This window comes from Vulpes lagopus, chromosome 11, assembly GCF_018345385.1.
Source record: "Vulpes lagopus strain Blue_001 chromosome 11, ASM1834538v1, whole genome shotgun sequence".
Classification (NCBI taxonomy): domain Eukaryota; kingdom Metazoa; phylum Chordata; class Mammalia; order Carnivora; family Canidae; genus Vulpes; species Vulpes lagopus.
This window is the reverse complement of record NC_054834.1, coordinates 26,180,527-26,195,214: the sequence shown is the minus strand read 5'-3', so window position 1 is coordinate 26,195,214 and position 14,688 is coordinate 26,180,527. Positions and strand designations below refer to the sequence as shown.

The window sequence follows — 14,688 nt, the reverse complement described above, 5'->3', positions numbered from 1 at the left end:
TCTGCATATTTTCAATCAGAAATTATAACCAGTTATTTAGACTGTGTGATGCTCTAAGATATGAATGTTTATGCTTTCCTTCCCACCTGCCTTGCTTCTGGATTTTTCTGGCTTTAATGATGGTTTCAAATCTTATCCAAACCTATTCATTATAAAAGAAGCTACTCTCAAGTACTTAATACATCTTAGGGGGCATGAAAGACAAAAAGCTGATCCTGCCCTGATAGAAGTTCACAATACGGTGAATTGAAACAGATACAAGAATTGCAATGAAACATGGTAAGGTTTATGGCAGGGGCCCCGTGAAGGACACATGAGTAGAACCCAGATGTGTGTGTGTGCATGTGTGTGCACACGTGTATCAATGTCAGGAAGGAGATGAGAACACAGCAACAATCTTGAGGCTTCTGATAGGAGACAGTGGATGAGCCGAAACCTGAAGGAATCCCAAGAGTTTCCTAGTGAAGAAAAGTGAGTCTGAAGGCCTTCCAAGAAGAGGGTTGCCATTCACAAAGCCAACGATCCCAGGGAGGTGGCAGAGAACCATGAAAACCACCATAGTGCGGGAGAGAGTGGCAGGCAGGTGGCGGGGGTGGGGGCGGATATGTAGGTCTGAAGTCTGGGAAACACACCTGTGCTGGAGACAGAGGTTTGACAACTATGTGTTCATCAACAGAGTGTAGAGGAACATGATCTTAGGGGCCATAGCAGGACCTTGCAGTATATAGCCATGTACTGAATGAGCAGAGAAGATTGGTCCATAATACATAAAATTAGGAAACAATGATATAACACACAGCTGAGAGGAGGCTACTGTCTAGGAACAGGGCACAGCTGGAGTGGGGTTTCATGAGAGCCAAGGGAGAAAATCTTCAAAGAGCAGTAATCAGGAGTTTCTGGCACAAAAGTATGGACATAATATAATAACTGAAACTCTCCTTTGCTTTACAATTATCATGTCCCTGACACACAGGACAGAATGGCTTCTGTAAGCGCCAGTAAAGAGGGGATTCACACAGCAAATGGTTGAGGAGTGAACAAGATCTGAACAAAATGGTGCTAATATTAAGAAAGCTGATCTAGGAAGGAAATGATAACAGATATTAAGCATCAATGCCAGGGACTTTGAGACATTAATTCATTTAATACTCACAACTCTGGTTGCACTAATATGTTTTCAGCTATCGAAGGAGATGCTGAGCCTCGGAGACATTGTGTAACTGGCCCATTATCATCCAAATAATATGTGGCAGAATGAGAATTCAGGCTCATATGTTTGATTGGAACCCCTGCTATTCGTTAATCATTATGCTATGCTGTGTCCTAAATAAAAAGATCACAGATACAGGCAAGTCACTGGTTATTTTGAACCTGGGAAATGTTGGAACACAAAGCACCAGGCACTGAAATAGTATTTAGGGTTATACTGTATTGATTCCCTTCTCTGTTAGTTGGGCATAACCTCTCCTGCATTCACAGGGAGCTCTGCTGGGCGCATCAACAGGATGGTGCAAACAGGAGGGTGCAAACCTGTCAGTAGTGACGGAATTTGTCTTCACTGGATTCCCCCAGCTCCAGGATGGTGGCCTCTTGTACTTCTTCCCCTTACTCTTCATCTACGCCTTTGTTGTCGTTGGGAATCTATTGATCTTCTTTGCGGTCAGGATGGACGCCCGCCTCCACAACCCCATGTACAACTTCATCAGCACCTTCTCCTTCCTGGAGGTCTGGTACACCACAGCCACCATCCCCAAGATGCTCTCCAACCTGGTCAGTGAGAAGAAGACCATCTCCATGACCGGCTGCCTCTTGCAGATGTACTTCTTCCATTCCCTTGGGAACACTGAAGGAGCCCTGCTGACTGTCATGGCCATTGACAGGTACGTGGCCATCTGCAACCCACTCCGCTACCTGACCATCATGACCCCTCGGCTGTGTGCTCAGCTCTCTGCAGGCTCTTGTATCTTTGGTCTCCTCATCCTTCTACCTGAGATTGTGTGGATTTCTACTCTGCCCTTCTGTGGCCCCAACCAAATCCGTCAGATCTTCTGTGACTTCACACCGTTATTACATTTAGCCTGTACTGATGCCTCTGTGATCCTGGTGCAAGATGTGATTCATGCTCTGGCCATTCTGATAACAGGTCTGATCATTTCTCTTTCCTACATCAGAATTGTCACCGTGATCCTGGGCATCCCTTCTGCAGAGGGTCGTAAAAAGGCCTTCTCCACCTGTGCCGCCCACATTGCTGTCTTCCTGCTATTTTTCGGCAGCGTGGCCCTCATGTATCTTAGATTCTCTGCCACGTATACACCATTCTGGGATGGTACCATTGCTCTGACCTTCTCTGTCCTCGCCCCCTTTTTCAATCCCATTATATACAGCCTGAGAAATAAGGATATGAAAGATGCTATTAAGAAACTCCTTTGCCCTCAAAAGGTGTTTAATGTACCTGGTAGGTGACTTAGGCACACGTCCTCTACACAAATGGAGCTTTCATGAAATATCAGCCCCACAGACAGTAGAACTTAAAATAATTACACAATTAGTCCAAATTTCTTCTCCACGAGCTGGTAGGTAGACTGATGAAGTTCTCTGAGAACTCACAGAGATGACAAACATACCAATTCCACCCTTTACTTTTTAGGATCAGTGGACTGTTTTCTTTCTTGTATTCCCATCTTATTTGATGCTTAAGATTTTATGTATTGTTTATTTATATTTTTAGAGAGAGAGCAGGGGAGAGAGAAGGGGAGAGAAGCAGGCTCCCTGCTCCATGCAGGGCTCAATCTCACAACCCCGAGATCATGACCCCGGCTAAAACCAAGAGTAGGATGCTTAAATGACTAAGCCACTCAAGACACCCCATTTTGTTTGATATTAATTGATTTTAATTTACTCTTTTACTTTATTTTTATTTATTTTTTTAATTTTTTTTATTTTTTATTTATTTATGATAGTCACAGAGAGAGAAAGAGAGGCAGAGACACAGGCGGAGGGAGAAGCAGGCTCCATGCACCGGGAGCCCGATGTGGGATTCGATCCCGGGTCTCCAGGATCGCGCCCTGGGCCAAAGGCAGGCGCCAAACCGCTGCGCCACCCAGGGATCCCATTCTTTTACTTTAAAATGATTAATTTTATCAATATTAGTCATACAGGTATTACGTTTTAATACCATCTCTTTACAAAGCTCCCAGTGACCTGATGGAGCCCATGTAGCTCACTCCCCATGACATTAAGATGACTTGTCCAAGTTCTTTTAGGCAGTTACTGGACATTAAGCATAAACGACAGTTCCCGGCACCCAGATTGTAGACTTGATCCCCTACCTTTGTTTCCTTTCTTGTCAGGCTTGCTGGTATTCTGAGATCTGTGTATGTGTGTGCTCTGCATGTGATGCTGTCACGAACGGGAGCATCACAGACTGCATTTGGTATTATGTTAACTACAATAAAGAGCAGTTGAGAAGATCAGATCCCTACCTGTGGGAACTTACCATCTTATGTAGGATCAGTGCAAGAGTGTTAAGACTTACTATAATAAATGCATTTATCTACATTTATAGTCAATGAAATTTATTGATGATTTAATTCATCTCTCTAAGAAATCGTCTATCTTCCCTACCATATCAGAGCTAAAATATATAATTTATGTAGTGGTTTTAATATAATACCTATGTGACTTGGTAATAAATATTTTAGAACTCAAAATTATATGCTGAAATTTATCCATGGTACTACAAAGTACTTATATCAATCAGTTTAAATATGACAAAATATTTTACTGATTGGATGTACAAGTTATTTCTCTATTTTGACCCTCCATATTGCTTCCTATCACCATTCTTATAAATATGGCAACTGTCATTTTTTCACATAAAGTTCTTTTCATTTTCAAGTACTTCTTTTTCAAGATAAATTTCAAGAACCTGACTTATTAAAGTAAAATGTACAGATATATTTATAGCTGTTGGTAAAGATACTGTTTTTATAAAGTTTGCACTGGTAATGCATTAATGTGGCACTTTCAATACAACTCTAATAGTAGTTGATATAGATTAAATAATAAATCTTCTTATTCTGTGGAGCTGTCAATTCTATCACTGACAAGTTGAAATTGCACCATAATAGAGTGATAAATTTCCGTGGTAAATTGAGTTGGTCCTGGTTCTTCACACCCCTGTAACAGAATTATAACTCCACAAATTTGCAATGAGTGGATTCATGGTAGGTACCATATACTTCCCTGCCCCACAACACTGGATCAGCCTTTTTCTTTATTTGATGATTGGGATGCCAATGGACATTCTTAAGATCAAATCTGTGCCTTTATAGTTGGATTTGTCCTCAGTAGCTGCTTCCCTTGCAGCATTGGACCAATGAGGCCATGTCACTGAGAGTCCCTGGTTCAGAGAATGAGAGACATGTGGAGCAGACCTGAACCCAACCTGCCTGAAGCCTGGTGTCTAGAGTCCAGAACTGAGAGCCAGGAGTCCAACCTAACTCATCTTGTTGCAGCAGATGAACAGACTTATGAGTATGAGACTAAATGATTATTGTTTTAATGTCTGCCTTGTGGGCATTTTGTCATTGCACCAGCCTGGGATGGCAGAAATTTAGTAACTGGTGCTTATTATTTGAATCTTAAGATCTTCTTTTAGGTTGTAAGTATTTTAGAATTGTATTCTTAATTTTTTTTAATTCTATCATTTTCAGAAAGATTACTTGCACCAAATGTGTGGTTACTTAACCATGCTACCTGATTGTATGTGTGTGTGAATGTGTCTGTGTGTGTAAAAAAGAAATTTTACACATTAAGGGAATTTTTGATTATTTAGAAACATTATTTAGGTGCTGAAGGGGAGGTGAAGAGATATGGAGAGCCATTCTTTGGAAGTTACATTCTCTTTTCTATACCATTGTCTTCATCATTTTTGTGGCTTATAGTCACCTAGCACTTGGTCAGTGCTTGAAAATAAAGTTAGAACATTAAAAATATTTTAAGGTAGAATAAAAGTTCAATAGAAAAGCTCTTCAAGCCATGTGAAAATAAGAAATATGCACAACATATTGAGGCATTGTAGAAATTCTCCTTTTTTATTCTTATTACTTGCTGTATGTACATAAGCAAAATGTTTTGTGTTAGTACAAACATAATACAAAATTCATATGAACTCTCTATGATGCTTTCTAACTAGAAACTGCTATGTTAGGTAATTTGGTGTGCCTTTGTCTGAAGCCATAATGTCATTCCTTATTGTATAATTATTTAGTTTGTTTTCAGTGAGAAAAATCCTTATACTTAAATAAAAAGACTTCTTTAAAAAACCAAGAAAATAGAAAAAGAACTTAAAGAAAATCAGCAACTGATCTAGACAAGTAATTTAAAAGATGATAAATGCAAAAGGCTCCTGAGTACATGAAGTGATGCTTAAATTCTTTGTTAAGGGTCAGAGTTGGAGGGGATGCAGAGACAAAAAACACACATACCCAGCTGTGAATGTAAACTGGTGTAGACATTTTGCAGAAAAATCTGGTAGAACTTAAATTCAAGTGTATTTTGTCCTAGTAATCCTGTCCCTAGGAATATGTCCCAAAGAAATTAATATATGTGAAGATGTTGTTTGGGTTTTGGGAAGTTGGTAGCAATCTGTGACCTAGTATGGGAAAAGAAATACTTAAAATATGATGAGTGAATACTTCAGAGGGTCATATATGTGTTAGGTACTATAAACTTAATGAACACAAAGAAACATAAATAACTAAAAAAATAATGCTGACTAAAGAAAACAGCAATGCAATGAAATCAATTCAAAACAATTGATATAAACAAAAAGTACATGTACATAAAATACAAATGTATGTCTTTCAAGAAAACATACATACAAAAGATATCTTAAAGCTAAACAAAACAAAATAGCTGTATAGGAAAAAATAGAGGAAGAATGAAAACAAAGGAAATTAAAAATAAATTTCAATATAAATTTAGATATAATCCCTTTTCTTTTACAAAAGCAGATCACAGCCATTAGTGTTACATTTTCTGAGTTAATAACACATTTATGTCTCTCCAAGTCACAGCACAGAGATCTATTATTTCCACATATAATAACTGCAGCATGTTTTGTAGTTGTCCCATCTGTTACTTATTTAATGTCTATTTGCTGCAAATTTGAGTTTATTTCAATCACTTTTAATCATACAAAAGGCCACAGTGAAAAACTACATACAAGTTTGCACATTGCAATATTATTGTAAGATTAATTCCTGAAATATAGATGCAATATTTGATGGTATTCATGGTTTAAAATGAAATAGATAATTCCAAATCACCATTCTAAATATTGTAAAAATTTATACAGCCAGCAATATTGAGGGTTTATATTTCAACACATTACTCCATGCAATGTATATCACTCATTGTATTCTTTGTCAGTCTAAGCAGACAAAACAAAACAAAATGCAGACATACATTTATTTGAGAATCACTGAAATAATTTGTTTAATAATTTATTAATATTTAATAACCAGAGCAGGTCTTTTTAACTCTTAAATATTATGTGTCAACAGTTTTTCTATTGAGCCCTGTGTTTTATAAAATTTCAACCATTAAATAAGTAACTACATATTTCAGTGTTGTTGTAATGTTTCAAAATATTAAAAAATGAGATATACTTTCATATTATAATTTCATATAATTTATGAAAATAGGGAGGTTTTTTTCAATAAATCTCAAATGACTGCAACTATATAAGTTTCTTAGACATGACTTCATATACTATTTGAAGGTAATCATTACCTGAGTTTGGAACTGATGAAACAGAATTAAATGTCATTGTTGGTTTTCAAGTGTAAAAGTGTTTCTATGTAATAACCAATGTCTTTCATGGAGTCTTATAAATAAATACAATACTTAAAATTGTGTAGGATTTTAAATTACAATTTAATTTTCAGAGTAATATTTTAAGGTGAGAAAGGATATAGCAGATACTGTTGACTCAGTTGTTTAATGCAAGACTCATTGCTAAGCTTATTATTCTTTGCTGACCTCTGTTAAGGGGTTCTCACCATCAAGATGTTGGCAATAATTTGCTAGGATTTCTGCGAGAGCTTTTATTGATAGACTCTCAGTCACAAAATTTTCTGCCCTGAACATGCAAATGATGCTTGATATTTAGAGATCTATTTTGCAACCATAAGGAAAAGTCCAAGAGAATGACTTGTCAATTTGGGATCAGATAAGCAAAGAACATTCCTGACACAAGTATAAATTGTAGTTTAATTATAAAGTAAGAATCAGTAAGCAGTCATCTTTTGAAGTACAGTGTTAGCATCAAGTTGAACTTGTCAATGTGAACATGGAATTTTTAGGAAAATATATTTTTAGCTGCTAATTCCCACTTGAAATATTCCAAAAGAAAATATAATTTCCTAAAATTCAGATTTGGGTTTCCAATAGTTGTTTTCAATAACAAAACTAGAACTTTTTTTCTTTTATTTATTTATTCATGAGACACACACACACACACACACACACACACAGAGGCAGAGGCACAGGCAGAGGGAGAGGCAGGCTCCCTGCAAAGGAGCCCAACGTGAGACTTGATCCCGGATCCCAGCATCATGCATGGCAGACGCTCAACCACTGAGCCACCCAGGCATCTCAAAACTAGAACTTTTTAAAGAAGAGCTTATCCCATGACACGAGGAAGGAGAAGTTCAAAGAGAGAATGGAATATCTTATGGCTTAAAAGCAGGGCTGCTGTTTCCTAAGTTTGGCCTGGATATAAGTAATCAGGAGTTCAGATCTCACTTTTCACTGTTCCACAAATGCCCTGCTTTCTGTTGTATCAACTTCTTTCAAATCTGAGTCTTGGATTTTCAGCATTTTGATTCAATTAACAGCCAATCTAACCAGAATTACTACAGAAAAAGGAAGGTTTTAAAAATACATTTATTCCAATGCATCAGGCTCCCAGACTCTCTCATTTGTCCCCAGAACTGGGATTCTCCTAACTGCCAGGCTGAATTGTTTTTCCTAATTGGAGCCATCATGGGAACAATTGTTTTCTTATCTTAATTAGTTTATGTAAAATCCTCAAGAGAGTCTATCTTCCCATTCTAGTTATGATCAGGAAAAGATACACATATACACACAAATGGGAGGGTAGGGAGAAACACTAGGGAGCATCAGGTCTATATATATCACTGGCTGGTGAAGGAAATACAGTTTAGATGGAAGACTCAGAGTAGGGACATAGCAGGAGAGCAAGGGAGGTTGATGGCCACATCAGGGCAGGGAAAGATAGAGTCTTCATCTATGTTTGTCCGACTTTGGAAGCCAACAGCAGTGAGGTCAGTGAATTAACTAATCTGGGGGAATTGAAGATATCTAGAGAAAGAATAATCCATTGCATAAGAATAGATAACTGTGAATAACTGTTGAGAAGATTTTGAGCAAGGAGGAATTAGCACGAAAAATATTATAGGGCAAGTTAGTATAAAGGACAAAATTTTAAATATTAAAATTCCCCAGGAAATGGGGTCAAGGCTCAAGTGGTTGCTTTAAAACCACAAATGAGCATTGTGATTGATTTCTGAAATGTTTCAAGAGTCAATGTTTCTGGAATCAAGTGAGATTTACAGTCAGCTGTTCAGCACAAACACCATTAACATTTGCACTGGATTTACAATTACTAGTTTTAGATAGAGGAGAGTTCAGTGGGGGAAAGTCTAATGGTTTTCCTTTCAGGTTTAGATCTTCCTTATCCCTTTTTTGGCTTGACCATATCTTTTCAGGAGATTAGAGAATTAGGTCTGCGTCTGCTCAGAGGCACCTTCTTGAACTAGTAGCTTGGTTCAGTCCGTACAACCCTGCCTGAGGGCCACAGTTAGAAGATGTGGTGGTGATGACCACTGGGGACATCAAAACTCATGGAAAAGATAGATATGCATATGAAAAATCAAAGCACCTAAGGAAAAATATTTTAAAAGGCATAGATAGATATATGATAGATATGATCATCGATAGGCATATATATATATGTTTGTGTGTGTGTCAACTATATATATATTAGTATATTGTCACTCACATATATATATGAATATATATTTATATAGCAAAGGCAGTTTATGATCTCCTATTTCAGTGATTAGGAAAGTGTCTTCCTAGAGGACTTGATACCTTTTTAAAGCTGAGCCATCTTGGAAGAAGAGAATGGTGAGAATGTGAAACTCAATTGGAGGATGGAAGGAGGTCACACGAGCAAACTGATGTTCTACCCAGACAAACTTTGAGGGGATGGAAGCTTGTATGAGATGTAAGACCTCTGGAAACCTGTTACAAAGGTCGAAGCATTATGAGTAGGCATCAAATTTGGGTGACGGCAATGGAAATAAAAGATATTGATGATGGAACAAGAAAAAAGTTAAGCAGAGAGTGATGATTAATTGGGTTTGAGAAATGAGGGCACAGTCGATATAAAATGAGTGATGCTGGTATCTAGATAAATAAAAATAAGAAATTCAGCAAGGGACAATGGGGGCACACTCAGGTGAGGATGGTGCACTAGCCTGCTGGGGTTTTAGTAACAAAGCATCGCAGACTGAGTGGCTCAAGCAATAGGAATTTATTTTCTTACAATTCTGGAAGCTGGAAGTCTGAGATCCATGTTTGGGCAGAGTTGCTTTCTTCTGAGGCCTTTCTCTATGTTTTGTATGAGACCGCCTTCTCCCTGAGTCTTTCTATGGTCCTGCCACTGAAACTGAGTCTACAGTTTCTCTTCTTAGATGATCCCTGGTCAAATCAGATTGGGGCCTATGCTACTGTTCTCATTTGATTTAATTATATCCTTAAAGACTCTTTCTCCAAATAGAGTCACATTCTGAGGTACCAGGGGTTAGAACCTCAACATGTGAACTTTGGAAGGACATAGTTCAGCCTGTAACAGGTGGAGTCTGCATGTTTGGGTCAAGGTGAGGCCTCTAAGTGGGAAGGTTCTGAAGAAAATGTGAGGGTTCAGAGAGAGATCCAAAATAAGGAATACTGGAGTCACATCAGTATGAGAGTAGGAAGCCAATAGAAGTTGATCAACAGTTTTGAGTAAATAAGATCTCTGTGTAAAAATAAATGGAGTTAGAAATAAAAGAACAAAGATAGAAATTGGGGTGTGTGTGGAAGACAAAATAGCCACTGAGACAAATCAGGATAGTGTGGTGTCAAAAGGCAAAAAAGAAAAGATTTTCAAGAATCAGGTCAATCACCTGATTGACCTTTGGAGGTCAGTGGCAATGAGGAAAGATGGAGGCCATTGAGTTTTTAATCAGAAAGCCACTAATACACTTTAAGAAAAGAGATATGGAGCATTGAGAGCAGATCATTGATTTAAAGGGATTCAGGAGAGAATGAAGACAGTAAATATATATCCACTTATTAGGGGGAAATGATGTTGGTACAAAGGAGAGGAACTGTCTGTGTAGAGACAGTACTTCTCCCTCAAGATAAGATCTGTGCACATCTGATAGCAGAAGAGAGAATCAAAAAATAAATGAAAATAAAAAATAAAAAAGAAGAGAGAATCAGTGAAGAAAATAAAACAAATGATTCTGAAAAGGGAATAAATTAATAAGACCATATCCTGCGATGTGTTGTTTACATCGTATTCCACAGAGCCTGCAGCTTCTCTCTCCACCTCAGCACCCCCTGCAATCCCACTAGAGCACCTCTCTGCATTTTTGGCTTCACATAGTTACTTTCCATTAGTTATGGCATTTGACCAAAGCCTTCTGGTATAAAACATATTTGAGATCCATTTCCTAGAAAGGGGAGAAGGGAAGGAAATGAAGGTAGTATGGCCTACCTTAAAAAAAAAGAAAAGAAAAGAAAAGAAGAATAACATGTAAAAATTGCTATTATTTGTCTCCCCTGAATATTGTCTGAACAATTGTCACATATACATATTATGATATTATACGTATATATGGAGATAGAGAAAGGGGATGTGTTAGAGAAGAAAGGGAAGGAAGGGGGTGAAATTCACCAGTGATGGTTTGTCTTTGCCATCAAAATACTCAATTAAATCATATGTAAAGAATCAGATGAGGACCTGGGAGCTTGAAGAAAGAATCCTGAAACCATTGTGGGGAAGTTGTCAGGGAATCAGTGTGACTTGAATACAGGGGGAAAAAAATCACCTTCTTGTTCCTTCACTGCCTTGTCTAGTTCTTTGTCTAAATATAATGATTTTCAAATGATGTCCCCCTAACCAGTAGGATTAGAATCACCCAGAAATGTGTTAGACATGTGAATTATTTGGCCTTTTCCAGGATCTACTGAATTAGAAACTCTCAGGGTAGGGACCAGCAATCTGAGCTTTAACAAGCCCTCCATATGGTTCCGAAGGATCCTAAAATTAGAGACTCATTTGTCTAAAATACTGCCTCTACTTTCTGACTGGATATTTTCCCACACCATAACTTTAGTTGTAAACATCTACAGAGTACGGGCTGCTTCCTTCGTCCTTTGTCTTCCTCTGCATCCCCAGTGCAGGGATCCTCATAGAGCTGAGCTGGCATTTGGTAAGCACATTCCCTCTGGACCACTAGTAGGCATCTCCTACAAGGTTGAGTGCACTGGGAGTTGGAAGTCCTTGTTTTCAACTAGAAAATGGAGAGCCCCAATCAAAGCACCACTCAGGAGTTCATCTTCTCCGCCTTCCCTTGTTCCTGGGGAAGCTCTGTCTCCTGTTTTGTTCCCCTGCTCTTCATTTATACTTTCATTGTCTTCGGCAACCTGGTCATCATCATAGTGGTCCAGCTGAATGCTCACCTCCACAAGCCCATGTACTTCTTCATCAGCGCCCTTTCTTTCCTGGAAATCTGGTACACAACAGCGACCATCCCAAAGATGCTTGCCAGCCTGCTGAGTGAGAGGAAGAGCATTTCCTTAAATGGTTGTCTCCTGCAGATGTACTTCTTCCATTCCACTGGCATCAGTGAGGTTTGTCTGTTGACAGCAATGGCCTTTGACCGCTACCTGGCCATCTGCAGCCCTCTTCATTATCCCACTACCATGACCCCCAGGCTGTGTGCCCAACTGACTTTAAGTTGCTGTGTTTGCGGCTTTATCACGCCTCTCCCTGAGATTGCCTGGATCTCCACACTGCCATTTTGTGGCTCTAATCATCTTGAGCACATCTTCTGTGACTTCCTCCCCGTGCTACGCTTGGCCTGCACAGACACACAAGCCATCGTCATGATTCAGGTAGTGGATATTGTCCATGCAGTGGAGATTATTACAGCTATAATGCTCATTTTCATGTCCTATGTTGGTATTGTGGCTGTAATTCTACATATTAGGTCAGCTGAAGGCCGACGCAAGGCGTTTTCCACGTGCGTCTCCCACCTCACTGTTTTTTTGCTTTTTTTTGGCAATGTGGCCCTCATGTACCTACGCTTCTCTGCCACCTACTCCTTATTCTGGGATACAGTCATTGCTCTGGCCTTTGCAGTTTTGTCTCCCTTCTTCAACCCCATCATCTATAGCCTGAGGAATAAAGAGATAAAGGAAGTGATAAAAAAACACTGGGGTCAAGCTAAAACCTTTTTTTATAAGACCAAGGACCTCAAGTAAGATCTAATTATTGGAAGTCTACATAGGTGTTGGTGACTTTTCATTCTCAACTCTCTGTGATCTGCCTTTTCCCATCATCCTTTTACTCAAACTGGTCTTCCAGAGGTCACCAAGAAACAAAATTCACTAATAACTGAATTCAATAGTTTCTTTTACTCTTTATCCAACTTGACACATTGTTGGATCTGACTTTGTTAATTCAGCTTTCTGCCATTCAGTGTGGTCAATATAAATTCATTCTGTGGAAATGATCTGGGTCAACATTTAATTTTAATGTAGTCAAAGTATTTGTAAGATATAGTAATTGAAAATTCATCTTTAAGATTCCGTTCTCTCCTTGGTACTACCAATGGATATAGTTAAAAATAACACTATTCCTAAATTGAATGTTCATTGTTGATAAATAGCTGTATAGACCTATTTCAACAGGTTCTCTTATGACTCACCTGCTCTTTTTGTACCTTAGCAGTGCTATGCAACTGGAATTCCATGTCCGGGTCAGTAACGGGCCAAGGCCATCTTTGTGTGCTTGCAATCATCAGTAATGTGTGAAATGAGTGGAGGCCACTGGGCTCAAGACCAAATCAACCTCATTAATTTGGTGACCATAAGAAACTAAGAAAATGGCTAGACTTCTGTAAAATTGACAGGGGAGGAAACCTAACAAAGTAGTTGGCTACAATTGTGAGGTGGTTAAAGACTATGGCAAAGAATCTTAGGCCAAGAAGATCATTGAATAATACTTCAATGCAAAAAACAAAATTTAAAACTTGGCCTTAAAAAAAAGTAAAGCAATATCACTTCATTAATGAATCAGTATTTTTTTTTCATAATTAAAAAAAAAAGCCTCCTCTTTGTTCTCAATGTAATTAAACATATTGTGTGAATTAAGCAACAACATCAATAAATCCTCCTCGGATGAGTAAACCAATATGGCCATGCTGCGTTCTGAATGTTCCAGTCAGCTGGTCAACAGTATTGAATGATTCTACTCTTTTCGATCTCTTTTGAGGGTTAACTGTACTTTCCCAAGTACAATATTGTTAGAGAACTGATATGTACAAGTCTCCAGCAGGGGAAAGGGTTACATAGTTTTCTTGTCTGTTCTCTCCACTTTTTGTATTATTTAATCCTTGCCTAGATATTATCAGTGTCCCTAAACCTTGATATGGCTAAAACTATCTCTTGCTTCAAGCTGTTCTCCCAACTGAGGCTGAGCTATTTCGCAAAATCTAGATTTGATCACTTTATTACTTTGCTTAAAAGCTTATGTTTAAACCCACTCTACTGTAGATTATCAATGAAATTTTAGTAGGTAACCTCTGTGTGTGTGTGTGTGTGTGTGTGTGTGTGTGTGTGTGTGTGTGTGTTAAACAAAGAAAATTCCAAGCTGAGGGAAAAACAAAAGCATAGGAAACAAAAAGAAAGCTCAAGGTGTGTTGACATTCATGCATTATTTCATTATAATGCCCTTCGTAAATTCACAGGATTAAGGAAATGTGTGGCTTCTGACTTGGTGAGCACAAGAGCAGCTAATTCATTCTTCTTAATTTTAGATATATTTCTTTTATCAACAACTTCGCTGCATTTATTAATCATAGTTTTCCTTCTAATAATAAAACATTTTTATGTTCACAGTGGCAATTAAAATTACTGATAATAGCAAAAATACAATTTTCTATTTATTGGGCATGCACTATATAATAAGACATTGTAATAAATGTCTCCAGTATATATATATTACTTGATAACAATCCTAAGCAATAGGTATTATTATCATTCTTATTACATAAGTGAGAAAACTGTGACTTTTAAGGGTTAAATAGTTTGTCTAAAGACATATCTTTAGTAAGACGTTGTGCTGTGATTTGAACCACATTCTATTTTATTTCAAAAGCCTTGCTCTTCACTGCCATGCTATATTCAGAATATCATGTTGATATTCTTGAGAAAACAGAAGAGGACTCGCTTCTCAGCAGCTACACAGCATAGACCATCCCTGAGGTTCTTGTTAGTGCTATTGAAATAGTTCATCCATTTTTCCAAGAAACTTTTAAA

General features: G+C 38.1%; 2 protein-coding genes across 2 annotated transcripts; both read left to right on the top strand.

Annotated features, from left to right (window-relative positions):
• The first annotated feature begins 979 nt into the window (after window positions 1–979).
• Window positions 980–2,463, top strand: LOC121471515 (olfactory receptor 6K3-like). The gene is made up of 2 exons (XM_041722330.1): window positions 980–988; window positions 1,480–2,463. Exons 1-2 carry the CDS (start codon window positions 980–982, stop codon window positions 2,461–2,463), a joined length of 993 nt encoding a protein of 330 aa, XP_041578264.1.
• Window positions 2,464–11,664: 9,201 nt separating this feature from the next.
• On the top strand, window positions 11,665–12,630 carry LOC121472304 (olfactory receptor 6K2-like). The gene has a single exon (XM_041723567.1). It carries the CDS (start codon window positions 11,665–11,667, stop codon window positions 12,628–12,630), a length of 966 nt encoding a protein of 321 aa, XP_041579501.1.
• Window positions 12,631–14,688: the final 2,058 nt, after the last annotated feature.